We start from the raw sequence: 25,981 nt of genomic DNA, 5'->3' as shown, positions 1-25,981 counted from the left end.
TAAAGAATTAACAGGTTAAGTTTCACACAAACAATCAACTGTTTTATTGCAAGATATTATGGTCACCATGACCACTGATTTGTGGCATGCTTTGTTTGAAAATTAGCGGAAACAAAGTGACAAAGTAACAAAGATAACATTCACCACATGTTTCTGAAATAGTTACTCATAAAGCTTGAAACAAATAGACCTGCGCAGTGCTCACAGTGGTGTGAAAATAAGTAGGCTACCAGCCTGCCATTTTCTGGGACTTTACTATTTACATGTTTTGATACTACACTCCACTACTCTATTAGGCCTCTATTCTATTAACTCCACTTTATTGTTGAATAGCAGTTACTATTTACTTTGCCATTCTAGACTACAAATTACAGTACATTATCTGATCAATTATGTTAAGTTACCCAGGAGCATATAAAGCAAATAAAATCAGCTAATCTTTACCAACATTAAAGTGATGCACATATTAACACGTCAATTTCAATCCAATAATGTGAAATGGGCCATTCATTATGTGTCTGGTGCTGTGAGAATATTTCTAATACCTTTGTACTATTTATATTGTGGAATTTCTACTTTTTTCTTTCTCCACCACTGCATAATATTCCTACAAGTCAAGTGTTGCTGATGTGAAAAGGAGCACTGAATGATACTTGAGAATGCTTACCATGTCTGCTTATTATAGCAACTCTATGGGCTTCTTTTTCTGTGAAGTCGCTTTTATTGGTAGTTGCGGGTTGTTTCTAAAGTGTAGTTGCTTTAAACATATTTTATTACTAGGCCTATTTAAACCAGTGGTTCTCCAATATTTATGTATTTAAGTATTTATGTATAACCGATCTACAAGCTCACAACGTGTTGTGAATAGCTGCAAATAGCTGATGTATACAGTATATAGGTTTAAAGTGTTCATGTGATGTGGACTAATCTTTTGAGCTTGTTTTCGTAGACCTGGTTGCTTATTTCTCTCACAAAATCTGCCAACACTGATGCTTACCTCCACATCTTAGCTCATGGCATGCATTCTACCGGATGCCAAGCAACGATAACGTTTTTATATATATATTTATTTTATATGGGTAGTTTAACAGGACCACGTTAATACTGTAGAAGTGGAACTCTATTAGATGTTGTCTTCTTACCATTCATACAATTATTTTATTTGTATTATTATTATTTATTATAATTTGCAGTAGTCTTTTAAACTCTTTAATCCCTTAGTATATTTAGAGAAACTTAAGCCTTTGCCGAGCCATGATGAGGCCCATAGGGCAGGAGCCTATCTCCAGTTTCTGTATCATGAGGTGACGTAATGAACAAAGTCACTGAGCACCATGCCCAATAGGCTACAGTAAAAAGGTCACATCCATAAATTCATTCGAGAATCGAGATCATTACTTACTTTCTGCCCATGAACAATACTTTCTTTGATTTGAATTTTTTTCTATGGTCAGTTACCCTCACGAGTTACCACACGTAGGCTATGTGTACTGCTACAAGTAAAGTAGCTATTCATTCATCCTGCCGCCAATGGAATAGCATTGCTAGGGTATAACTTGGGTACAACTACTGATATTCCCAAGAAGTGACTCACAAAAAAGGATGTTTAAATAACAAATTATGGCTTATTGTAGTCAGTGACTGACAGGCACAATGTGATCTTTACTTACATAATTTTGCCTTTGTAAAATAAGAAAACCAAGTCATATCTGTTTATATGTCCCCTTCCTTGCCCATGCAGATTTGTTTGTAAATCCAAACGTATTTCTGTAGCCCCTGCAGTTTTGCTGACCACCATTTTAATATTTATTTGGGTATTCTGAAGCTATGCCAGGGGCATGAATGTAGAACATATCAGTCACTTGTTATATAAACCCACAGATGGAAAAACTGACTGAATCAGCCACAATGTCTCCCCCAATGACCATGCCTCTACATGCCAAGGCATTCAATATATCAAACTTTTAACATGTTGTTGTTTAGTGGTCTACAGTGTAGAGGCTGTTCATTTTTTCCCCTCCCCATCAACCCAATGCCCAGACATTCACAGAAGTTGACATTTCTTTACTGAGAATCACATGATTTTATTCTGAAGGTCTTGCCAGGGGTATATTCCAGTTACCACTTACAGTTCAGCTGCAACATACATGCACACTGCAACGATGCAGTGAGGTATGGCATGAGCAGAGATGACAGGAGCAAACCGACTTGACAAGGATATTATTAGCTCATCTTCATTTGCAGACTCGCTGATCTGACGTACCTCGTAATAACCGTCTCATACGAGTGCCCCCAGCCATAGTTCCATGTGAAATGTTGGGTTCTGGTCAAGTCAGAAGGATTGTGTCCGGCTGAGTAGCCACATTGTATGTAAAATTCACACAGCAGTATTGTTTTGATTCCTTCTTTCTCTTCAAGTACTTGATAGCGAAAGAGATAAAATCCCACTCAATTTGTCAGCGGTTGATACTGATATTAGTGACATGGCACTGTCAAAAAATGTGTTAAGACCTTTTCTTCTCCATATATCTCAAAAATGAACTGACAATAAACATAGGCTTGCATGGTGATTCAAACTGTCTAGAAAGACCACAGTGTAACAACAACAAAATTGAGGCAATGGGGAAGAGACAATGTTTGAGTATGCGACTTCAGCAAAACTCATTATTTATGGTCTCTCTGGCATGCACTAGCAGAGTCCTCTGGGACAGATCCATGAGCTCAGGTTCACCTTTACCTCTGAGCAAAGTGTGCGGCCTAGTAAAGTCGCGCAGTATTATATTTTTTCAAATAAACCTGAGTGGAAACAAAGTGGCATGTTTGGTTAAAGCCCTGGCATGCAGAAGGCATCTTGTTATGGTTTTCCCTCCTTTACCCTACTGTACATGCACTTACATGACATATTTATGAACAAAATGTATGTCATGGGAGAAAAAGTCAAGCGGAAAACTGAAATCCAAGGCTTTCCCCTAAAGGAAGGGGTAGATAATGACTAAAATAAATTGGAAAGGGGGCCTCCTTACAATATGAAATCACAACACTGGGCTTGCAAAATTCTGGTGTTCTCACAGAGATTAAAATTCACTCTCTCTCCTCTCCCGGTTTGGGGGAGAAATAAAAACACAAGCCGCCTTGGAAAAGCAGCTGCTCATTTATCAGAATAAACAAGCCTTTGAAGTCAGGCATTTCAAATAGGATTTAAATGAATAAATATACCACTCAATGATAGTAGCTCCAACATAATTTATGAAAAAACTAATGGCAGAATGTTTATGGTGCTCTTTTGCGTTCATAAGTGAAGGCAATCTAATTTTGACAAATATCCTGACAAGGAAAAACATCTCTCTGGAAGGCATTTCAAGCAAATAGTGGTGTTTCATAAACCTACTCGTATCTGAATATAAAGATTAATTCAAGGTGGCACGGGGGAAAGTTCCTTCCCAATACCGTCGAGACTGGTGTTGGATTCCTCAATGATGCCTCTGGCTTGGCCGGGCTCTCCAAAGAACACAATGGGCTCTATGCACACATGCCATTTTGGAAAGAACTTGGGCCCCTTCCCTACCTCCTTCACAGGTGTTACCGCTGATACTAATTGAAGGCTCTGTTCCATTCTGGTCAAACAGGGTTCCAAATGGCCCCGTACGGGTGTGTAACTCTGAGAGTGTACAAATGGAACCAAATGGACCCATGTCCTTGAAATTAAAACGTTTGAGAACCACTGCACACTAAATGGAACAGAGCCTTAATTAGTATCATCGGTAACACCTGTGAAGAAAGTAGGTAAGCGGTCCGGAAGCAAGGTTAATTAAATAAGGTTCGGAAGTAGGAAGTGTTATTCTATGTGCATATTTAGCCCATTGGCTGTGTTCATTGGGTAGGAGGCCGGCAGGGAAGGGCGTTCTCTAGTGAATCCTACAGGTTGGTCGGGGTGCCTGTTCAGCGGGGAGATGGAACTGGGAGGAATAGCGTGTTTCTCTGCACACGTTAAATCCTCTCTGCAAAACTCCTCATTGTCAGGTGAAAAGTGCCTGGCCACATCCATGTATTGGAGGAGACGCGTCTACACACTACCCAGACCAAACAGTAGGGGTTGGCAGAGAGGGGGACTATACACATGGGGGGAAATGCCATAATAACGACTAAATTGTGTAGGAAAATAATAATAATTAAAGAACATAAAGAGTCATGTGCAACGCAGTATTTGCTAAACCTTTTCAATGTCTGTGAACACTGCACAGATCTGACAGTTAATAAATACCATATGGTCTAAATAATATAATTTGTTCAATTCTCTGCTGCAGTCTCTAGTATTGGCATGCATATGCTGAGGATTAGCTCCACGCATAGACCAATGCCTTTCTTGGTGTATGAAAAAGCCATTGGGGTTTTTAATGAACACCATAACTAGGACTTTATTGATGTCATCATTCAGCCTGATGACACTAGCTTGGCATCTCACATAGCCCCAACTCAGTTCAATGCTGTATGACTATGAATGGACAATGCAGTCCTCTTTGACATACTACAGAGTTTTACATCATAGATGTGCTTCACAACCCTGTTTCAACCTGACAGTGTAACATTCAAATAAAAACAAAATCCAACTAAAAATATCCATGCCCTGATTCTTCCTGTCTCTTATCCGCTGCCCCTCTCTCTCTCTCTCTCTCTCTCTCTCTCTCCCTCTCTCTCTCCCATGTATGTGGAGTTTCATGGATTTAACTCACTTATATCTCATGATAACATTTGGATGTCATGGATAAAAAACAGATGTTGAAGATTCCACCCCAGGACTGCAAGTCTCCGGGTCTGTCTTTGCTCACATAAGTCTGCCGGGCCACCATCGGGTCCCATGTCTCGGAAGACCGCTCTCAGCCTGCTAATTCTTCTTCTCCTCCACCAGTTATCGGTATGGTGGCTCGGGTTGTTGGGGGTTAGGCCTGTAGAGCTGCTGCAACCTCACTGGCCGCCCATTGGCTGGCCAGCCACCTGATAACTGCCCTATGACCCTGAGGCCTACAGGCTGGCCGTGTCCGGGATGCGGGTTGCTGGGGCTGAGGATGTGAGTTTGTCCTTGCTGTGAATTAGAGGCAGGTATGCTTCTTTGATGGCTCGGGGCAGAGGCAGGGGGAGAGAGCGGCAGTAGGATGGCCGGTGTGAGGCCATAGCGAAGCTGAAAGACTCGAAGTGGCCCCTGGGCTATGAATCCATTGGGCCGCTGGGGGAATTCTTGGTGCGGCTCTGTGTCTTTCTTTGTCTCGTGAACTTTGTTGTCCTTCTGCTCTTCTGCTTTCTTAACTTTGCATTGCTGCCGCTTGACCTGGCTGAGCTCCTGGACCTTCTCCACTTGAGCCCGGCGGATGTGGTAGGCCTTTCTGGAGCTTTGGAATGAGTCCAGGAACTGCTCCAGGCTCACGTTCCCATCCATGAATTTCTCCAGCAGCTCCTGTCAAAGCAGAGTAGACAAATAAACATATATCAGAACAGAAGGCAGGACAACCAACCAAACAAGCTCCAACTCATGGGAATTAGATCAAACAAACTTCATGAAGAGGCTTTTGACAAAGGCTTATATTGTTTATCTGTGACCTTTGGTGCAATTCTAGACTTGCATCCTTTTCACTGTGTACATTCTGTGTGGCACGGAAAGGTTCATATAATGCAACAGATTTTATCGCAATTCTGTGAGTGCTGTTATGTATTTGACAGCAGGGAGGTGGGGTGGGCTCCATCTCGCAAAGTCTAGACAGTAGACACCCTTAAGCCTTAAAATAAAGTAGGGGTTTCTGCACTGACATGGAGAGATGGAAAGCTGAAAGTGGGGTACTGTATGATATCACAGGCTGGCGGGATTTGATCCTTGACAAGCAGTGTCACGTGTGCCTCTAGGGATATGAGACCTTAACAGTAAATCTGTCACTAAGCACAAAAGAGACCTCATTTAACTTGGTAACAGGAAAGGAAAAAATGCTTCAAACAGCCTCTGCAGGCAGCACCGTGACTGCAGCTGAGTTTCATGCACTGGCTATAGCCTTGGGAATAAGACATAAGCTTAAATCCAGAGATGGAAGTGGTTGGGCTGTGGTTGGGAATTATAACTCTATTGTACAATGGTAGAAAGAAATGCAGCTAATATATTTGTATTCATTTATTTATTTTAAGCCTCCCTAGGGGCTATGAATTATATTAAAATTGACCAGGATCAAAGAGTATCTCTAGAGCAGATCAGAGGTGAGCAACCACGTTTTTCTCAACTATTTGTTTTCACAAAGCCGGTTGTGAAAGATAAAGCAATGACTTAAGCCTCCTGTCGTGTTACATGCGAGCCGGCCTAAGTTTGTGTATCCTTCCCCTGAACGATTCAAAGATGGATAAAGGTGCATCCGGGTAGCGCAAGGGTAAAGTTTTCACCCACCACCTGGGAGATTAGGGTTCGATGCCATGTGCCAAATAACACAATTTACCATGTTTGTCTTTGGGAGGGGATTCAAGGGGAACTTCGACAATTTTGCATCCAAATCCCATCTTAAAGAAGTTGAGGACATAATGTGTATTGTGTGCTGCATGTTTGTTTTGTTTTTTTGTTTCCTTATTTCAAGGCCTGTGACATCACAGACTTGAATCTCAGTTCTTCCTGGACTAGTGTTTGGACTACTGTTTCCTGTAGCTTTAGTTTTAGGTAGCAGTTTTGTTTAGTATGTCAGTTCATTAATACATTTGTTTTAACCAGTATAAAGTAAATAGCTGTATTTTGTATGCAAATATTTAGTGCCATTAGTTGGTGTTTACATCTTCTAATGTTATTGTGGGAGCGTCACAGTGCCCTTCACTGTGGAGGTGCGGATAGCCTAAAGGTAATTGACACCTTTTAGAGAGCTTTGTTAATAGCATCAGTTGGAGGGACTACAGAATGGAACTACAGAATACACAGGCTGTGTAGCCCACCGTCTCCCAAACTGTGGGTCGGGACCCATTTGTGAGTCACAGACCAAGTTTTATGGGCCACAACTCGAGTAAAAGTCCCATTTCTTTTCAAATTATTATTATTTGGGTGCAAATCGGTTACGTGACAATTTAAGGTGCCTGTCAGCAGGTAACTGAACTGGGAGAGATATTCAAAAAGAAGTAAAGTGGTCAGTCACTCCATCATCAGAGTAGGCATGTGGCAGCTCTATACCCATACCAGGCCATCAGTGGTGGTTGGCAATAATAGGAACTGTGTATAGTGCGTTGTTCATGAGGAATTGGCAAAATAACAAAATTGGGGAGAAACCCACAATAAAGACTCTTTACTCTTTTGATTATTCACATTCTTGCCAACTGAAACTTCAGGAACGCTGTGCTGACAAGTTTTGTTGATTTGAAATTTGAACTAATGGATGACATCCACAGCCTTCGTCTTATCAACATAAGTTGTGTGGTGATGAAAATGGACATCACACTAGGTTTCTGCAGAGCCCTTTGCTACTGAATTCACACTGAATAGCAGCTATTGTTTGGACTCTCTTTGCCTCAGAAATACAATACTGTAATATATTAGATTATTTTTGTGTTGTACACATTACATCTTGATAACCGAGAATGCAATCACCCATACAACATGAGCAAGAAAACTATCATGAATATTTTAAAGGTCCCATTTTTTGTTATTACTGTTTGGTGTGCATAATGCATTTCTCCATACATGTTGTAGTCACATTTAAAAACAAATTGGTAGATAAAAGGAAAGTGCAATGCACATCAAACAGCTTCATCCAGTACATATTTTGTTCCTTTTTTTGTTTCTTTCTTCATTTTCTCAGTTTACTGACAGCTGGAAAAGTCTAGGCTATAGTCAAATCATTTGTGGTTTGTTAGAAAGTGTCTTTCCAAGTTCCATTTCTTCACCATCACTGTACAGTTGTTACTTGGGAGACAAATACATTTTCCATTCGACATGATGAAAAATATTACGCTCATTCTACCTTCTTCTCATTTCTTCCCAAACCCATTCTACAGCTGCCTCATCTTGTTGGCTGTGGTTGAAAAATAGTATAGTAATATATTAACAGGTAACAAACACACTGATGCATCACTCATATGCTGCCACAGACATTTGTGTGTTCAATTGCACTAAGTCATTCCTCTGATACAATACGTTGGAGTTACCTATTATCCTGTACAGTAATAGCATTTGTATGTCAATATATTATTGTCTTATGTCCTATATGGGTGCGTCACATAAAATGTAAGTACGTCATTTTTAATGTATGCCCTGAAATCCTGAACAAACAAAATCTGCAAACTGATGTGTGATTGGATGGTGGAAGAATGAATGAATGTTTTTGCCTGCATTTTTTAACTGGATTGGTCAACCGGTTTGATCTTAAACACATGATTGGCCACACCTGTTCTAGATCAACAAAGAGTAGTACTGAAATCACACCAAACCCATGACTTCACTAACAAGGTAGACAGCAAGAAACACAAGCTTTGTGTATGTTGCACCCACAGTTGCTCTAATATGGACAGGCGTTTCCTGAGCACTTCACACAGACAGGACAGTGATTCAGCACAGGCAGGTTTATGAAAAAAGCTGCCCGACCTATCGGTGAACTGCAGGCTTTTATTGATTTCTAGTTGTGGAGTAATTGATTTGGAGCCACGAGTGGTGGAGGAACTGTTGTTTACTGCATGGATGTACTTACCTCCATCACAGCTGTGTGTGTGTGTGTGTGTGTGTGTGTGTGTGTGTGTGTGTGTGTGTGTGTGTGTGACTGGGGAGGGGGGTTGGGGGGTCAGGGATGGTGCATTTTGTTGTCATGCTCTCTCTCAACACAGCTGAAAAAGAGCTTGTTTGTTTTACAGCAGGACCATTTGTCTTATTATGTTTTGTTTTGTCTTGTTACCTCAGAATTCTCCTCGGCATGTCCCACCTCTTCTTGGAGAAGGTTCTGGGCAGTCTGCAGGCTGTGCTTCTGGACATGGGCCTCTAAAAAGTACAAAAGAAACAATTCTGATTTACAAATGAGTGGAGGGGAGTTATTCATGACTTCAATTGTGCTGAAAGGGAATGCAGTAACCGAGTTTTGGTTCACGTCCTCACTAACACATCCCCAGTGGGGAGGAGCTCACTGCTCATGCTGTCTTGCTTCGTTTTTAGGCATTTAAATAGTGCAAATAGCACAAAAACACTTGGCAAGTGTAAATAGTGAAAAACAATTAAGTTCTTCAAAGAAACTAGGAAATCAGGTAAACGTCAAACCTATAGCATCTGTCCAAATAACATTCTTCGCGTTTGAGGTCAAATAACATGTGGACAAGTAACCAACATATTTGCATGGTATAACTATAGGATCAAAATGGAGGGAAAACCGCATGGCATATAAATATATCCATCAAGCGTAAGACTCATCAGCTTATATTTCAGGGCTCTTTTTCACTTCACTGGTGAAGAGAAACCTCAGGGGCTTGTCTTAGATGACCGATCCCTGAGACTTACACCCCAATGCACATACACACATTTCAATTACTTATTTATGCCCACCTCAGTACCAACATTTTATTTTATTCAAGACGTGCCACATCTAGATTTGATTATATTGTTGACGCAGGCACTCTGTTACTTTGTCTGATGCTCTGTGATCATGATGCTCTGTTTTTGTGTCTCACACGAACACTGAGCATCTTTCACTTTCCAGGAAAGAAGGCAGTCATAATGTATTAGATCAGCCCAGCTGACTAGAAAGGGTCCCCTGTCCCCTCAAGTAAAGCGGTCAACGTGCCCTGCTGTGATCTAGTCCCCTGGCTGAACTTTGCCAGGGGTAAGGTTCGAATAGAGGTCACAGTGGCGGGGCGGGGTGGATATCAGATGATGACAAAATGGTTGACATTTGTCACACGCTGCTGCCCACTTAGCATCTCCATATGTTCCTCTTCGAAAGCAGTGCTTCTCAACCAGTGGTTGTGTGTTGTGCCCAGTGTAACTTCACCACTTATATTCTTTGTCATAGTGAAAGTAGCAGATATACAAGCTTGTAAGGTCTGCTATTTTCACTGTTTTTGAAATTGTTTTTCAAAATGTTTTCACCTATAATAACATGTCCAATACATGGTTGAAAGTTGGTAATAGGGATATGTTTTACAATACATACAGTGTCCCGACTTGGTCTTAATGCAAAGCTGAATCTACCGTAAATGGCAACGCACTGTTGGAGCACAACTAATATTCAATGATGCACCTACATGTTCCTCCACACCCTTATTAATAATATAGCACTCCACGTTTGACTGTCGAGTAATCGGGCTAGACTAAGGACCAAGCATGCGTGAGAGAATGGTCTTGTGCGCAGCCCCACATCGCAGCTGTTGGAGATGGGGGTGTAATAGGAGGTGACAGCCAGGCAAACAAATACTCCTAGAGCAGCTGTGTGTGACCTACATCTTTGGGGGTTGGAGCAAAGTGTGAGTGTGTGTGTGTGTGTGTGTGTGTGTGTGTGTGTGTGTGTGTGTGTGTGTGTGTGTGTGTGTGTGTGTGCGCGTTAAGAGGGGGATGCTAATGCAATCTAGTACTATCACTGACGCGGTGAATGGTGCTATGGAGTAGACTAGAGTAACATACAGGTACTACGTATATCAAAGGGATTTCAAATCTATTTAGCCGTCGTAATATAGCACCTTTAAGCAAAGTAATATGCATTGCATTCACCAATTACACACCGACAGCAGAGGAAACCATACAGGGCATCAACCTGCTCCTCGGGAGCAGTTAGGGGTTCACTGTCGTGCTCAAGGTCACTTTGGCACTTAACCATGAGGATCGAACCGGGAACGTTCCCATTCCCAAGCGGCCCCTCCACCTCCTGAGGCACTATAATAAATATTTTAAAGTCAGGAATAGCTATTGGATTCGGATTAGAGCGTTGTAAAATGCATGCACTTGTACTTTTGATTTAGAGTATAATTCTAGCCTTGTGACATTCTCGTGACAGAAAATGCGGATGCTATGTCTTACTGTACTGAAACTGTGAGGTGCTGGAAATTCTGTGCTGTAATTGTATTCAACTTTTGAAAACCTTTTCTTCTCGCAAAGTAAACCAACAAAAGTGTGTGCGCCAACAGCTCATCTCAACTTGCAGAATGGCCAAGGGCACCCTGGGGTACAGGATAAGACAGATCCAGTCTACAGATGCTAGGCTGATGACAAACCTTGATGCTAATCTATGTAATAGGTCCCTCTACTGATCACCTGCATTGAAGCCGTGTTATGTTGATTTATTATGGTGCGTTAATGTTGATTTATTATGGTGCCTTAAACCCTACGTTGAACCTGTCTTGCTGTCAAAGTCATTGTAGGCATGGCCTGGCAATGCCAAGCAAATGACAGACTCGTCAGGTTTCCAGGCTGCTGTAGGCAACTAGACATGTCTACAGATATGAAGTGGTACAGTATACAGCAGAAGCTCACACCGACAGTGGCACACAAGTACATTGCTTGACATTTAGTTTATTATCGTGACTGTGATTGGGGTCAAACTCAATTCATGTTCAATTGCACATAAGCTGAATAATCACTTATTAAGGGACCAAGGGTCATGCCTACGTTGTTGTTCTTGTCTCGTAAACGCGCTTCACAGTGTATCACAGCTGCCAACCTGCTCATCGGGAGCCGTTAGGCTTAGGGCTTCAGTCGCTTGTTCAAGGACACTTTCACAGGAGTCAGAAGTCCTGAGGCATTTCTGCCCAACTTATTTAACACCATAAAATATCATCTTCTACCCCAGCCTACTGCAGAAATAGATTTATCTGTCTGAACTGCCAGTGACCTTACATCTTGTCAAAGGCTGCTAGATATCAGTGGTGTTGATTGATCGCATGCCTGCTGCAGGGAGCCAGTTAGCAATGAAACAAAACAAACATATGGATGCAGTTGCAGTGTACTCAGAGTTATATCTTCATTATTCCCCAAATGGCACCAACTCAACCTCAAACGAAGAAAAGCTGTTCGGCGTGCGGCGTGCCGGGCTATACCTATCTGCTGCCGATTACACTCACACATAGTGCAGATACTAAATAGGGCTTTGCAGAGTGCAACAATTAAATGGTCATCCCATGATTATAATAATAGATTGATTATTCAAATACTTCTTTATCATTCTCCTAAATGTCAGAAGTTAAGGAAAAAAATCACACCTGTGTGAACTGAGTGGGTCGCAGGTCAAAGCTTTTTCCTTTGCCCCTAGGGAGTGTGCATACACAGTTTTACACAGATCGGTGGAGTTGATATATGATATGATATAGTACTTTACTGTCAGTTCACACTGAAATTTGTCATGCGACCCAGCAGCCAAGTATGCAGAACACATATACACACATTTGACATAACACAAAGAACAAGACAATTTACATACATAAAGACATGAAGACAAGAGCAATATCCACCGCTTAGATTACCCCGTGGCTACTACAACCCCTGATTAAGCCTCATGGTCGACTGGTGGACAAAGGACCTCTTTAGTCTGACCTTATTGTGTATGCTGGTACACCATATCTCTTTCCTGAAGTTAGCAACCTATATTCTCCATACAAGACATGCATACAACACATGTTATAGGTAAAAACACGAATGGGCCAGTTATGGCGCCACCATGAGGCTGATGTGTAAATTTTCAAGTGGCATTTCATCCTCGGCATAGTGGGAATGACCAACGGTGCCGGAGATTAGATGTAGTGTACACGGACAGACAGACAGACACACACACACACACACACACACACACACACACACACACACACACACACACACACTCACACTCACACTCACACTCACACTCACACTCACAGACACTCTCACACACACAAAACATACTCTCCCCATGCCTTCGGCTGGTGGAGACAATAATGGGCCTTGATATGAAATGGGTTGAAAACCACTGTGTTATAGGTTCAGGAGATGAACAAGAGAGGAGGTACTTGAAGTTAAAAGAGGCGAGGGAGGAAGCAGCACGTGGCCCTAAGCAACATTCCCTGGCATCCTGAGGAAGGAGATCATGCACTTAACCCTTCATGGACCAGGATGGTAAAAGGAAAATTAGGCAGAGGCTAGTTGTAGACAATTTAGCATTAAATATATAATCTAATATGATTTATGTCCTTGGCTCCCCAGGATTGGAAGTTGGAACCCGGGTCTCATGCGCGGGAATTCCCAGGAAAAGACACTTCTAAAATGGAGCTAAGACAGGCAGGGAGATATTGCGGTTTGAGCTTCAGGCAATAGCAGTTGTCAACCAGTCGTAGTCCTACATAAACAACAAGGTTCTAAATTTCTCAATGCGCACACACACACGCACACGCACACGCACACGCGCACACACACACACACACACACACACACACACATGCTTGTGGTCCAATGCTCAAAAAGGTTGAGAAGAGAACCACTGCTCTACCATATTGATTGGTCAAAAGAAAACTGCATTTTATGCATTGCTTTTCTTTTTAAATATATTTTTTATCCCACGATTTTGTAACCCATTTTTCACCCCTGTGTCAATCATCTAATGTGATCCTGGGCTCTACACACCCTCCACCAACCTAGTCCCCATATATGGGGGACAAGGGGAGAGCAACGGACTTGAACTCATGCTTCCTTCATGCCTGAGTGTCCAAGTTACTCCTTTACACCTGACAGGGGGGAGTTTCCCTGTTTGGACGTAGCGTGTGGAAGGAACACGTTATTCCAACCAGTTCCTTTCCCCTCCATCAGGCGCCCCGGCTGGCCAGGGGGAGGCAGTTTAGTGACCAGGATTGCTTTAACTCAACTGTGTGTCAAATTCAGCACATCACCTTTCCTCTTAACGTGTGGTCCAGTGGACATCACATTTAACTTCTGATTGTCGGTCGGTCGGGAGAGAGTGAGAGGCAGGGCTGTCCCACTGGGACAGCAGCAAGCTGCACCTGCTCTTTGTTAACTGCCTAATTAACCTTCTCTCCTTTATAGATCCTGTTCATTGGATGGGTTGCACTGGCATATTGAATTGGAATGGAATTTCAGATGAAGCTGTATTATTTACTACTGTACTGCATAGCTTGATTAGCTTCTAAAAAGACTTAAAGACCAAAGAAAGATGATTTACCCTAGTTTCAGTGGGAAAACAGTGTTGTGCATCCAGAATAGGGCCATGTAGAAATCTACAAACGTAGATTGTTCTAATCCACAAAAGTGTTGATGATGATGATGATGATGAAGGTGCTGCTGCTTTATTAATCCCCAGAGGGAAAATTCTATGTCACGGACACTTTCCTTCAACCACTTAATTAATGACAGTGTCAGTGAAATGACACCAGTGTCATTCACATGTGAATACAATAGCATTACATTGGGCTTGCTTAGAGCTCATGGTTGTGTTTGTCCTACAGCTAAAGAGGCGATGGCTTCCTTTTGTCTGGCTGGAACTTGTTACATTAGACTTGGTGGGATTCATCATCAAAGCTTTAGTAAACACGCACCATTCCCCATGTTAAATCCGGTATGAGGGTGTTTCCAGTAAAGACTTAATCCAGCTTTGATAACCACTCCCAAAAAGAAAAATACATTTGTGACAGGACATTGGTAAGACAAGCCTAACCATTGTAGATTCATTTCTGTTGGCCTGAACATGCAAGTGGCTGTTCGCAACTATTGTCTGTTGTTCTGCGGTTGACGGTTATATGTGTCTATATACAACAGTCTTACTGTGTAGGACTGGCTGTCCAGTGTCTTAGGACTGGACTGTTAACTGACTGCTGATTTATATTTCATTGTATGATGGTGACATGCGTAGAAAATAGCCGATCTACGAGCTTGTACATGTGCTAGTTTTGGTGGGTGACACCATCGTACGACAGAGTATAAAATAAGCATTAGTGTTTCTGTGTATTAACTTGTACACACTAATGAGCATATGAAGGTTTATTATGAATCTCTAAGCCTTTAGAGTCAGTGGCATTAATTAGCAACAGTGTGAAGGGAAAATATGTTGTGGGAAGAATTCTAGATTGTAATGCTGGCTGGCACCAGGGAAATTAGCACTGTAAAATGAAGAGAGGATCACATTACAAGGTTGTAGTTCCACCTGAGGACAGCGGCGTACTTGAGCACATTTCCACGTTTCTCTTCAGTAGATTTCCTCTGCTGTCATCAGGCTGCATTACACAATACAGCTGTCTGCCCTTACCCGGAACACAGTTTTGTCTCTGCCACAATTACTCGCCTCAAGAAATCCTCCTCGTTGACGTTTTGTCCTCCCTTGCAGCCCCAAACGAGAATCAGATGTTTTACAGAGGAAGGAAGGCCCCCCACCCATCCTGCTATGTTGGCGTTGCTGGTACCATGTGTGTGTGTGCACGCGCGTGTGTGTTGACAGGAAGTTTAACATTCCACCCACCTTCCATCATTGGGAAGCAGCTGAAGCTGTCTGAGGAGTGTGCACTCATTCAAACACATACCACATCACCGGGGAGGTCAGAACAGATTCAACTTTGTGTTGTGTCTGATCCATAAAGTTTACACTCTGTAATTGGTGCAAGGAGCACAGGCCTCCCTCCCTCCAAAAAAGCATAAAGGAGTTTGGAGACCTTGTATCACCTGCAGTGCTTACGGTATGACAACCATTTCAAGAATTTCAACAGTTCAGCCATGAGGCACAAGAGTTTAAATAAGAACAATATAAAACTATATATTTTATATATTCCCTCTGCTCAAAGCTCCCCCACATATAGCCCCTGTCAGAAGCATGACTTGCAAAAGCAAAGACAAGGCCCCTTCCCACCACTCAAATTCCATGACAACCACTCCGAGCTCCCTACTGGCATTTGATATACCCCACTCTGTTCCCATGACCACACTGGAGCTTACACTGAGCGGTTGAAGAAGTCTGTCTCTTTGACACTCTGAAGCCTTTCTGTACAGTCATGTGAAACTCGTATTTGTCGTCCCGTCCCCCCCCCCCCCTCTCAGACAAAAGGCCTTTGAAAGGCAGATTTGCAGCACCACTCGATGTAGGGTACACAATGTCATAGAGGAAGGAAGAGGGGAATAGAGTGGAGCCAAGGCTAAGGCAGTCAACAAATATTTCATATTTCTCTTATGGCTGTGAAGGCACTATGGGTAAATTACTTCCAATGAATGTATGACTGATGGCATCATAGGAAAGGGAGGAGATGGACTGTAAGGAGAGCAGGGTGCTAAACACTGGGGTTTTCAATCTCTTCTACATGCTTTGATATGCATGGAATTCAATTTCACAGTGCACGTATTTGTACATCTATGCAATAATAACATCTCTTGAATCTCTAGGTATGAACTGATGCAATTAAGAAGAAGAATTGATGTAGTATACCCGGCCGAATCATGTGATTATTAGCTATTTCTATAACTCAAATTCAGTTAGCGAAGACTGGATTCATCATCTTAAGGCTGTTTAATAGTCTCTGTCGTGTTGGGTGACAAAAACTATGTATCTTCAGGTTTTCTACATATGTTGACACTTCACCTTGAAAAGGTGTCATTTTTTACATTGACACTGATGACAGACTGATACTTTGTGAGTATAAAACAGCCCTTTCTCTCGTACGTAGAAGGCCCTTCTCCTCTTGTCTTGTGTAATTATTTAAAGCTTTTGTAGCTATAACACAACTTATCCTTTGGACTTTTCAAGTTTTTTGTTTCTCTTCTCTTATTCCCATACCATAACATATCAACTTGCCTCTCAGTCGCAGTTTTTACGGCATAGTTCTGTGTGTGTGTGTGTGTGTGTGTGTGTGTGTGTGTGTGTGTGTGTGTGTGTGTGTGTGTGTGTGTGTGTGTGTGTGTGTGTGTGTGTGTGTGTGTGTGTGTGTGTGTGTGTGTCAGAGCTACTGCTGGACCGATCAGCACCAAATGTATTTCTTTCTTTTTTATACGTAAGTCTGTAGCAGTGAATCGTGGCCCTGAACAAATTGCTGTAAAACCATATGTCCAGGAAAAAGGGATGGCATTTATGTATTTAAATCATAATATTAAAGAAGCCCCTTCACCAGACAAATGGCTCAGAGAAGAGCCTGAAACAGACTTAAACTGTACTGGCATGGCCATATTTTCCATTCTACCATAGATACACTCAAATTATTGACCCTGCCAAGCAGTCCTCCCGAATCCCATCTCGACCGCGTTCTTCCCTGTTATCCTTCATGCTAATAGAAGCACCAGCCACATCTCAAACTCACCAAGTTTACGGTGCTTTTCCCAGCAGGCTGTGGTCAGGTTGGACAGCTCCCTGTATTTCTCAGCCAGCTGGAGTTTGCCATTGTTAAGACGGGGTTGCCAGGCCAGACTGTCCTCGGCCACGCTCCGGTTGGAGGAGAGCAGCATCTCTCTGTCCACCTGCAGGTCCTTAAACTGAACACATACACAGAACAATGGCTATAATGTACAGCTCAGTCAGTACACACTGTAGCAAATTAACACATTAATACGTGAGGTCCATTCTACAAATGTCATTGTTTCCCAAACTTTGTGTCGGGACCCATTTGTGGGTCACAGACCGATTTGTATGGGTCACGCCTCGAGTAAATCCTATTTTCCTTTTCACAAAATATCCAATCTACAAGCTCGTAACGTGGTACACTTCTGCTATCTGCTATTTTCACTAGTGACATGCAAACATCTAATCTCTCATTTGGGTCTCGGCCTGAAACCAGCCGAACCACTGTTCTGTTACTGCTATATCAGTGAGCTGTTCTCAAAATGTCCATGTCTAGGACCCCCAAAATGATATGTATTTGGCCACCGACCCACATCTCAAAGGACTTTGTTCCAGGGACCCCCAGAAGCAAAGTTTTGAGTTAAAATGTTTTGTTTTATGAAAATATATATAATATTCAAAGATTGGCACAAATGTCAAGGTTTCTCAAGAAAATAGAAGATCTACAAGCTCATAGCTACGCACTTGTTGATCTTCTATTTTTGAGTAGCCAACCAATGTGCTGTGCTATATATATCTCAAATCTAAAATGACACGGATGTTTTACCCGTTTTAATGGGTTAAATACCAAAGGATTAGCATGCATGTAGCACAATTTCCATAGTCAACATTTGGGATTTCTCACTATGCACATCATTTATGTTCAAATTCTGCATCTATTTTTGGATAGCTACAGCCTATACAGCTACGGCTTATCAATTGATGAGGAAAGTTATATCAGTTAGTGATGTGCAGTATGTGAAATGAACTGTTCTTTGTCTACCCTGTAGGATTATTCAAATATTGCTCTGCGAAATTGTGTAACAGAATATCAAAGAAAAGGAAAATCATGCATATCAATGGAATTATATTACAAGTCCTAAATACAATCAACTATGTAGCCTGTCCTTAACATCCCGCCAGAGAGCGGATTGGGAGGATTTAATCTAGGCCTGATCCAGTTTAGTGCTCCCTTGGAAGGCAAGGGATTTTTTAATATGAAGTTATTTTTAAAAGAACTGAAGTTATGGCTCACAAAGACTACCATGTGCGGTAAATTTCAAATATTTGGTATTGTCAGACAATATGTATGGCAGCATGTACGGGCTTTAGCACTATGGCAACAGTGTGGCAATCAGACAAAATAGTGAATACCAAACAAAAATCTACCTCAACTTTGAAACAGCCACTGTACCCTTTTCCTTTGACTTCCTTTGACAAAGAAACGATCTATAAGCACAGGGCGACAGCACAGGACGGGTGAAGATTTGTAATAAATAAATGCAGAGATAAATCCATGGTAGACAGAGATTAGAGCGTACAGCCATGCATATATTTTGAGCCAGGGGCTTCTTGCATTTCTCGTACCATCGGCTGGTTACAAAGACCTGTCAACGACACCCCTCAAGGCCTCAAGATATTTTCAGAAGTGCACCGACTGCAATTAGTTTTACTCTATGTAACATCAAAAGTAAATTACAAATTTAGCATGTAACTTCATTAACGGCATACGTTTATCTGAAATATTTATGCCGTTGCATACTTACATTTGATCAAAGTCAATGTACATCATATCAAATCAATGCAAGAGCTCTGCACTCTCACACCAGTGCCTCATCCATCAACTGGCAATGTAGCATAAAAGTCAATTACAAATTTAGCATGGGCATTGGGCATGGAACGGCGTTGCAAATCTCAACAACCCTCTATGCATCATGAAATATTTATGCTGTTCCATACTTACATTAGATCAAAGTCAATGTATATCATATTGAATATCAAATCAATGCAAGAGTTCTGCACTCTCACACCAGCACCTCATTCATCATTGTTCACCGGGTGATGTAATGTTAGCTGGCTACAACTGGGTAGAGGTACGAAAGGCTTAAAGCTGGGGGGAAATGTAGTTACTAACAAATCTATCATTAAGCCAGCACAATTACGGCTAAAATGACAGTCCTGATTTGCTAATTACCTACTGTGATTACATAATTTGTCTCAATGAGTTAGTGTCAATGAACAGGTTTGGTTATTGCATTTCAGGAAAAATACATAGTCTAGAGTCTAGTTGGTTAGACCGGAGGGGAGCGGACACTAGGGCTGCAAAAATGCATTACACTCGATTCTTATAAAATATCTCAATAGTGATCCGATTTACAATATGACTATTCACTCTTGTTTTTAAGTGTAGCAACTGTGAATCTGAGCATATTACAAGCTAATGTTGCTTTTATTTTGAATTCCACCAATCGGACATCAAACGCTTACTTCCTACTACTAAACTTTACAATCATGTCCTCGTCCTTCTTCTTCGATGTCTCCCTTTTGACTGATACCTGTCCATTCAAACTCTAGACGGGCCCGTCCCCAAAGTTATTTGTGCAGCCGTGCCCAGGAGTCGGCGAAAACTAGAGTTTTCAACAGGCCCAAAACCTTAGCCCTACCTGGGCCCTCATCAAACCCTGTACACTCAAGACACTGTCACCGCTGCCTTAGATCTCCATATATGGAACTGACCTGTTCTGACTTCCCATATGTTGATCTGACCTCATCAAACCCTGTACACTCAAGACACGCTCCATATATGGCCAGTACAGAATTTATTCCATAGATTGAGCTGACCCCCCCATGCCAAAGCGCAAGCGCTCACCCAGCCGCCTGCCGTCACCCAGGCGGATGCGTACACTGCACACGACCTCTCCCTTTAGGGCGAGGTCGCTTCTCGACCTCAGGGCGTCTTACTGGTACTGTATAGCATGTTCATATCTAGATAATATGATAATAATATTATCATTCAGTGCACACACTCATGTGAGGGGGTGTCACAGGTTGTTGTTTCCCATACTTGAGGGACAACACACAACTACAATATACCATTGTGGTATACAGTATATTTGTTGTGTTTAGTCCCTTGCGACAAGCAATTCTATCTCGGCAATCCTTGTGCAATCATAGCCTGTGTCTTTATACATCACACTGCTGTAAATGTGCAAATAAGGATCAAACAGTGGCCTGGTGTATATTATGTCTGTGTGGCAAGAGGACCATAAGCTGCACCTGCCATAGTCTTCAGGGGCTCATACTGGATTTTATTTATTATCACATTTCAGGTGCTGAAAACCCCCTTAAGGAACGCTTGCACAGTTGTGCTATGACACCATCTGGTTTGTAACTGGCTTGAAATATTATATATCGGTATATGACAATGCTCATGTGTCTATTCAAAAACAATAACTCCCTGTATGTTAGCTTTGGTACGCTTTGGCCTCTCTATCGGCGGGTCTTTCCGTTCTTTAGCAGTTTAGCTGGAGGTGCCCAATTGTCCTTGATCAGAAGCTGAAGCGACAAACTACTCTTCTCCTATATGAGGCGTGAGCAAGCAGCCGGCTTAGTTCCCTTCTGTAGACACATGCTTAATCACATGTATCAGGCAGCGGATGTGTGCAGAGACGAACAAGCTTCATTCAGCCAACACAGAGAGCAGCTGTGGCTGGTCACAGTGCTCAGTGTGAAAACCCAAAGAATGTAAATGAGAGTGATTGATTTCATACAGCCACCTCTAAAGCACTTGATGCCATGCATATTGATGTACTGCAATTAATTTCAGCTTACTGTCAATCGTGGGAGCTGAAATTAATACTACATAATTAACTATGCGGTCCTACGTTTAGAAGTCAAGTAATTTAAGAAAATATCTTCTTTCAATGTGATATCACAATCTCCGGTCACTTTAACAAGAATAGAATATATTCAAGTTCAATGAGTAAACCAATAACTTTATTTATTTTATGTATAACTATAGAAATATATAACTTTGTTAATTTTGTTTTGTATTAGTATTATCATTATCCTGCATTACGCCTTACTAACACGACTACATCACTGCATCACAGCAGACGATAAAGTCTAGTTGTTTCAAGAGCAACTTGATGATACATTGTGAGGTTCTGCAATTCAGCAAACAAATAAACCAACCTCATGTGAAGAGACCATCACCTCAGCATTCCTTAATCCACAAAATGTTCATCACCGCTTTTTTTTCTCTTCAAAGTAATTCCCTCTAGATTAGAGCCAAGGATGATTTCCAAGCACTCAGCCACAAGTGTTGCATTGTGTATTCCTTGCACACTTTTGGCTCATCTAATGGATGTTTGTGGGGCATTCATCATCCAAGATTCAGAAGAATTTGCGGAATGCAGACCCAAAGCAAAATAAGCATGTGTGCATGCCATGCAGATAGGCTACTACAGATCTGCTGTTCTCTCACAATTTCCTGTGACTATAAACAGTATAACGCATCTCATTCCAGCCCATATCCCCAATTATCCACACTGTTTCTTTCCTAAACAGGAATTGAAACAGATGCTCCATTTCCTGCTTTGACTGGTCCAGCCCGTTTATAAAACAAAGCCTTTTAGTCGCCCTCTGGGGCCCAGCGCTTGTATTTTTGATGCACTGACTATAAAGCAGAGTTGACAGTATTTACGGTCGCAGACAAATGACACTCTGGGAACACTTTGGATTTGGAGTCCTGTTCCAGCAAGTCTGTCCGTGAATGAATTGCTGCAACACTGTTTTCTTCTGTGGTTCTGCATGATTGGTGGCATGAAATAAAGTAAATATGTGTTTTTGTTATACCTTTGACAATTTAAAGGTAGACTTCTGCCGTCTACTTTAAACTACCAATTTAAGACACTGAACTCCTACAGAACTGACTGGTCATGGGGATCTGCTCGTAATTCCGATGGCACATTAGTCAGACAACGTGGCTTCACGTGCGGTTAGGGTTAGGGGCCGGGTTTAGCCTCGCGTAGCCAGTCTTCATCTGCCTTTGCAATGCATATTGCCCCTGGCAGATTAAGTCTGGTCCCTCTCAATTGTGGACTTCACTGTCCACAATTGAGATGGTGACGAGCCAACTAGGACCCAGTGTGCAAATATGGGGCAGAACATTGCAGAACAGAATTTAACACTGAGGAACGAGACTAATATCCACACAGTGATATTACATCATATTATTATCGCTACGCGAGGCTAGGCAGGGTTAAAGTTTTGGCGGGTCGGACCAACACGCCGTCGGAATAATGCGTCTCCCGCCGCAGTCTGAAAACAAACACCACCTCACCTTCAAGATAGATTAGATAGGCTACATAGTTATTTGTTGGTTATTTGTTATTATATGTTTTGTTGTCGTCTCTACCAGTCCAGACATCCGAAGGTCAGGGACTATCTGTCTGTCCGTACTTCCGTCCGTTCATCTGTGAGCAACTATGTTGCACCGATTGAGCGTTCGATGGGAAACTTTGCATGACCATTCGTAGTACGGTAGGTCAAGGAAGAATCAACAACCCAAATCAGCCTCATGGTGGCGCTATAACAGCCCACTTAACGTTTTAGGTCCTACAAATCAGTTTTCTTCAAAACATAGTTTTTGCTACTAGTCCTACAAAAGTTTTTCCAAAACTCATGCAAATTGGTACACATTATCTCTGGAATTATGTGACGTGTCAGTCACATTTGCACCACTCCATGTGCTATGTGTGTCCCTGGGTCCCTGCATGGGTCCCTGGGTCCGTCCGAGCAGCCTGCCTAACACACACACACACACACACGTATGATGATTTCGGGTGTGACAGTACAGTACCTACAGTGACAGTACAGTACACAGTAGAGGGACCTCCTGGGGACCCCCACACGGTAACTCTGTCATTTCTCAACCGTTTCAGGCACGGGGCGGCTCGCCGGAACCAGGGCGCATTCCTGGATGTTCCGGGGGCCCCCACACAGTAGTAAGTAAGTAGCCTTGCCAAGCCATGAGGCCTATAGGGCAGGAGCCTATCTCCTGTTTCTGTAGCATGACGCAGCTCCCTGGACATGACGCTAGTATGTCGCAGGGACTTACCCCCAATCCAACCCTTGATGCTGAGTGTCAAGCAGAGAGGCACTGGGTCCCACTGGGTCCCGTTTTTAGAGTCTTTGGTATGACCCGGCCGGGGATTGAACCCCGACTTCCCAGTCTCATTGGGGACACTCTAACCACAAGTCCACTGAGCACACAGTAGCTCTGTCATTTCTCGACCGTTTCGGCCGCAGGGCAGCTCGCCGGAACTGGCCCGCCACCCTGGGCGGAGTGAGCACGTTGCTGTGGGTCTGAAAGTTCCAGGGACCCCCACACGGAGTTGCACCACTCAGTTCACACAGGTGTGATTTTCATATTCCATGTAAATATGCTATGACTGACTTTCAAAGGTTGCAGGGCAACCGGGTGGGCAACACCGCCTGGCCCTCCCAAGGTGCGCTTTTTTCTATTTGTTTCTGACCATAAATGCTAAGAATGTTTACATACAGTAGTAGATATATATTTGATGTTTACCCGGTATCCTGGATTCTTTGCAGCATTAAATTGTCTTTTTTGCACTCAAGACTATTTACCCTGCCATTTGTTGACTAAAGTTCATGCCATTTACTCAGATTTTGTGGATAAGAGTGTCTGCTTTATATCTGAAATTCTGAATTGTTAATAATTGCTTTTTGAGACTCTCTAATTAAGAGGGCCCTGTGAGAGCTCATGGTTCTTCTGTTGCAACCCTATTTGTTGTGAGTTACAATTCTCAGGGAGTGACTGAATGTCTCCAGTTAAAGGAGGAACAGTGCAGTCCACTGGCTTTGCAAATCCCAGGCTTTTGTCAAATACCGTGACATCAGCAGAGGGTGACAGTTCAGACAGGCAGGTAGCGGACAACCCCTGTTCCAAGCATTCTTGTTAAGCCAGAGGGGGGTTTACCAGTGGCTAGTGAGGCAAAAAGCAGGCATTCATCTTTTTGTCCCATAAATGATCCCCTTAAAACCGTTGCCCCCGGAGACCCAAGAACATTAATGAAGCGCAGCAGTGCTCCGCTGGCTCGTGAGAGTGGCGATGGAGCCAGTCACACAATGAGCCCAACCACCACAACTATGCAGTGTCAGTCACACCACAGCCAGCAGACATAACAGCGTGAGCTAAGGGGTAACGGGAGAGAGCCACAGCAGGCACTCCGCTGATGTTTGCTGAAAAATACGCGTGACAGACGGGGTACATGTCGTAGGCCATCTCTATTCTCTACCAACCATTGGTATTATATTACTAGTTAATTACAGTTATATGGTACACACCCTGGCTGAATACACACCGAACCCTATTAGAATCCTGGGTAACTCTGTCCAGCTCCCGAGGGAGAATTGTATGACCTCTTGATGATAGGTGACCACTGTGGCAAGGCAGCATCTTTCTTTCCAATAAATTCTTCATCAGAGGTAGGTTTCAAATGTCATGCATTGCCTTGGTCAGAACTGAACCCAGGAAATGAGGCACACCCTGAATAATAAGCACAGTTTATTCTTTAACAGAGAAAATATTATAACCTAATAGCTTATGAGACACTCCGCCAAAGATATGTGAACTGTGATCATAATGGTCAATAATGGCTGAGAAGGGGGGAAAACAATACAAGACCATGCTCATTCCTATCTACAATGAGCTTTATTGTTCTCGGCAAGGGTAGATATAAGAGACAGGAAACGTATAGCTTGTTGGCATATTAAATGTGTGTATACATTGGGTGGGGGTTGGGGCATCTTCCATGCATTGAGAGGTAAAACAATAGTCCATCAGTCCATCAGTGAATCAAAAACATATTATTTTGTGAATTATTGGTGGAAAATATGACATTAACACATGTTCCAAATTTGGGGTTGAAAAAACGAAAGAAGAATCCAGCCCTCAGACACGCAGTCATTCGATGAGCTTTGTAAAGCGGATCGTGCACATCATGTGCCATGTACATGAGCCATCTAATACTAATTTAACGAATAGCTGTTAGAAAAGCGAGCTTGATCACTGCCAGTTAATTATGATTCCATTAAATTGGAAAGGGAGAAAGATCAAAGCAACACTTTATTTGATTGTCAGTTTGCTTCTTCGTGGAAAGGAGATAGGAAAAAATTACCTTTTCATTTAGTCGAATAATTTGATCCATTTTATCCTCATCTTGCAGGAGCTCCTGAAGTTCACTTGTATTCAAAGCCCGGTACCCATCAGGACATGAGTTTGTGTCCTTAAAATTGGACATTGTAATGTATCCTTTCAGTGCGGTTGAGACGACTTGAAACACTGTAGCCCGCTCGGTTACATTTCGTTCACGTTGGAATGCGATATGTGATCAGCCTCCGAGTCCACACACACACACACACACCAGCACACACACTACCCAGCGCACAGCGTCAAGCTGTTATCCGGTGCGGAGTAACTTCCTGTCGGATTTCTTTTCAAAATGCAAGTCTAGTAGGCTACTCTAGTCTTCACGACGATCAAACAAGCGTGGATTAAGAAACCATCCGAGATCCGATCATGCGGTATTCGGCTCTGCCTGAGCCTCTGATCAAAGGAAGCACGGTCCGTATGCGCGTTGGTCAGTGAGTTGGAGGAGGAGGAGGGGTCTTCATGTCGGTGTGAAGCCCCCCCACCACGAGAAACGTGTCGA

At 42.6% G+C, this 25,981-nt stretch overlaps 1 protein-coding gene across 1 annotated transcript; it reads right to left on the bottom strand.

Annotated features, from left to right (window-relative positions):
- Positions 1 to 1,241: 1,241 nt before the first annotated feature.
- Positions 1,242 to 25,981, bottom strand: vps37d (VPS37D subunit of ESCRT-I). The gene is made up of 4 exons (XM_080779654.1): positions 25,448 to 25,981; positions 17,227 to 17,398; positions 8,892 to 8,974; positions 1,242 to 5,449 (listed from the first exon to the last, which is right to left on the bottom strand). Exons 1-4 carry the CDS (start codon positions 25,568 to 25,570, stop codon positions 4,907 to 4,909), a joined length of 921 nt encoding a protein of 306 aa, XP_080635780.1. The 5' UTR covers positions 25,571 to 25,981; the 3' UTR covers positions 1,242 to 4,906.

This window comes from Protomyctophum bolini (assembly GCF_963924005.1).
Source record: "Protomyctophum bolini genome assembly, chromosome: 13".
Taxonomy (NCBI): domain Eukaryota; kingdom Metazoa; phylum Chordata; class Actinopteri; order Myctophiformes; family Myctophidae; genus Protomyctophum; species Protomyctophum bolini.
The sequence above is the reverse complement of the archived record's forward strand: the minus strand, read 5'-3'. Positions and strand labels throughout refer to the sequence as shown.

Excerpts from the sequence above, each read along its gene's own strand:
- vps37d (XM_080779654.1), bottom strand. The coding sequence starts at position 25,570 with ATGTCCAATTTTAAGGACACAAACTCATGTCCTGATGGGTACCGGGCT. Across the intron at positions 8,975-17,226 it reads GGAAAAGCACCGTAAACTTG|AGGCCCATGTCCAGAAGCAC; the intron begins GTGAGTTTGAGA and ends TGTACTTTTTAG. Across the intron at positions 5,450-8,891 it reads ATGCCGAGGAGAATTCTGAG|GAGCTGCTGGAGAAATTCAT; the intron begins GTAACAAGACAA and ends CTGCTTTGACAG.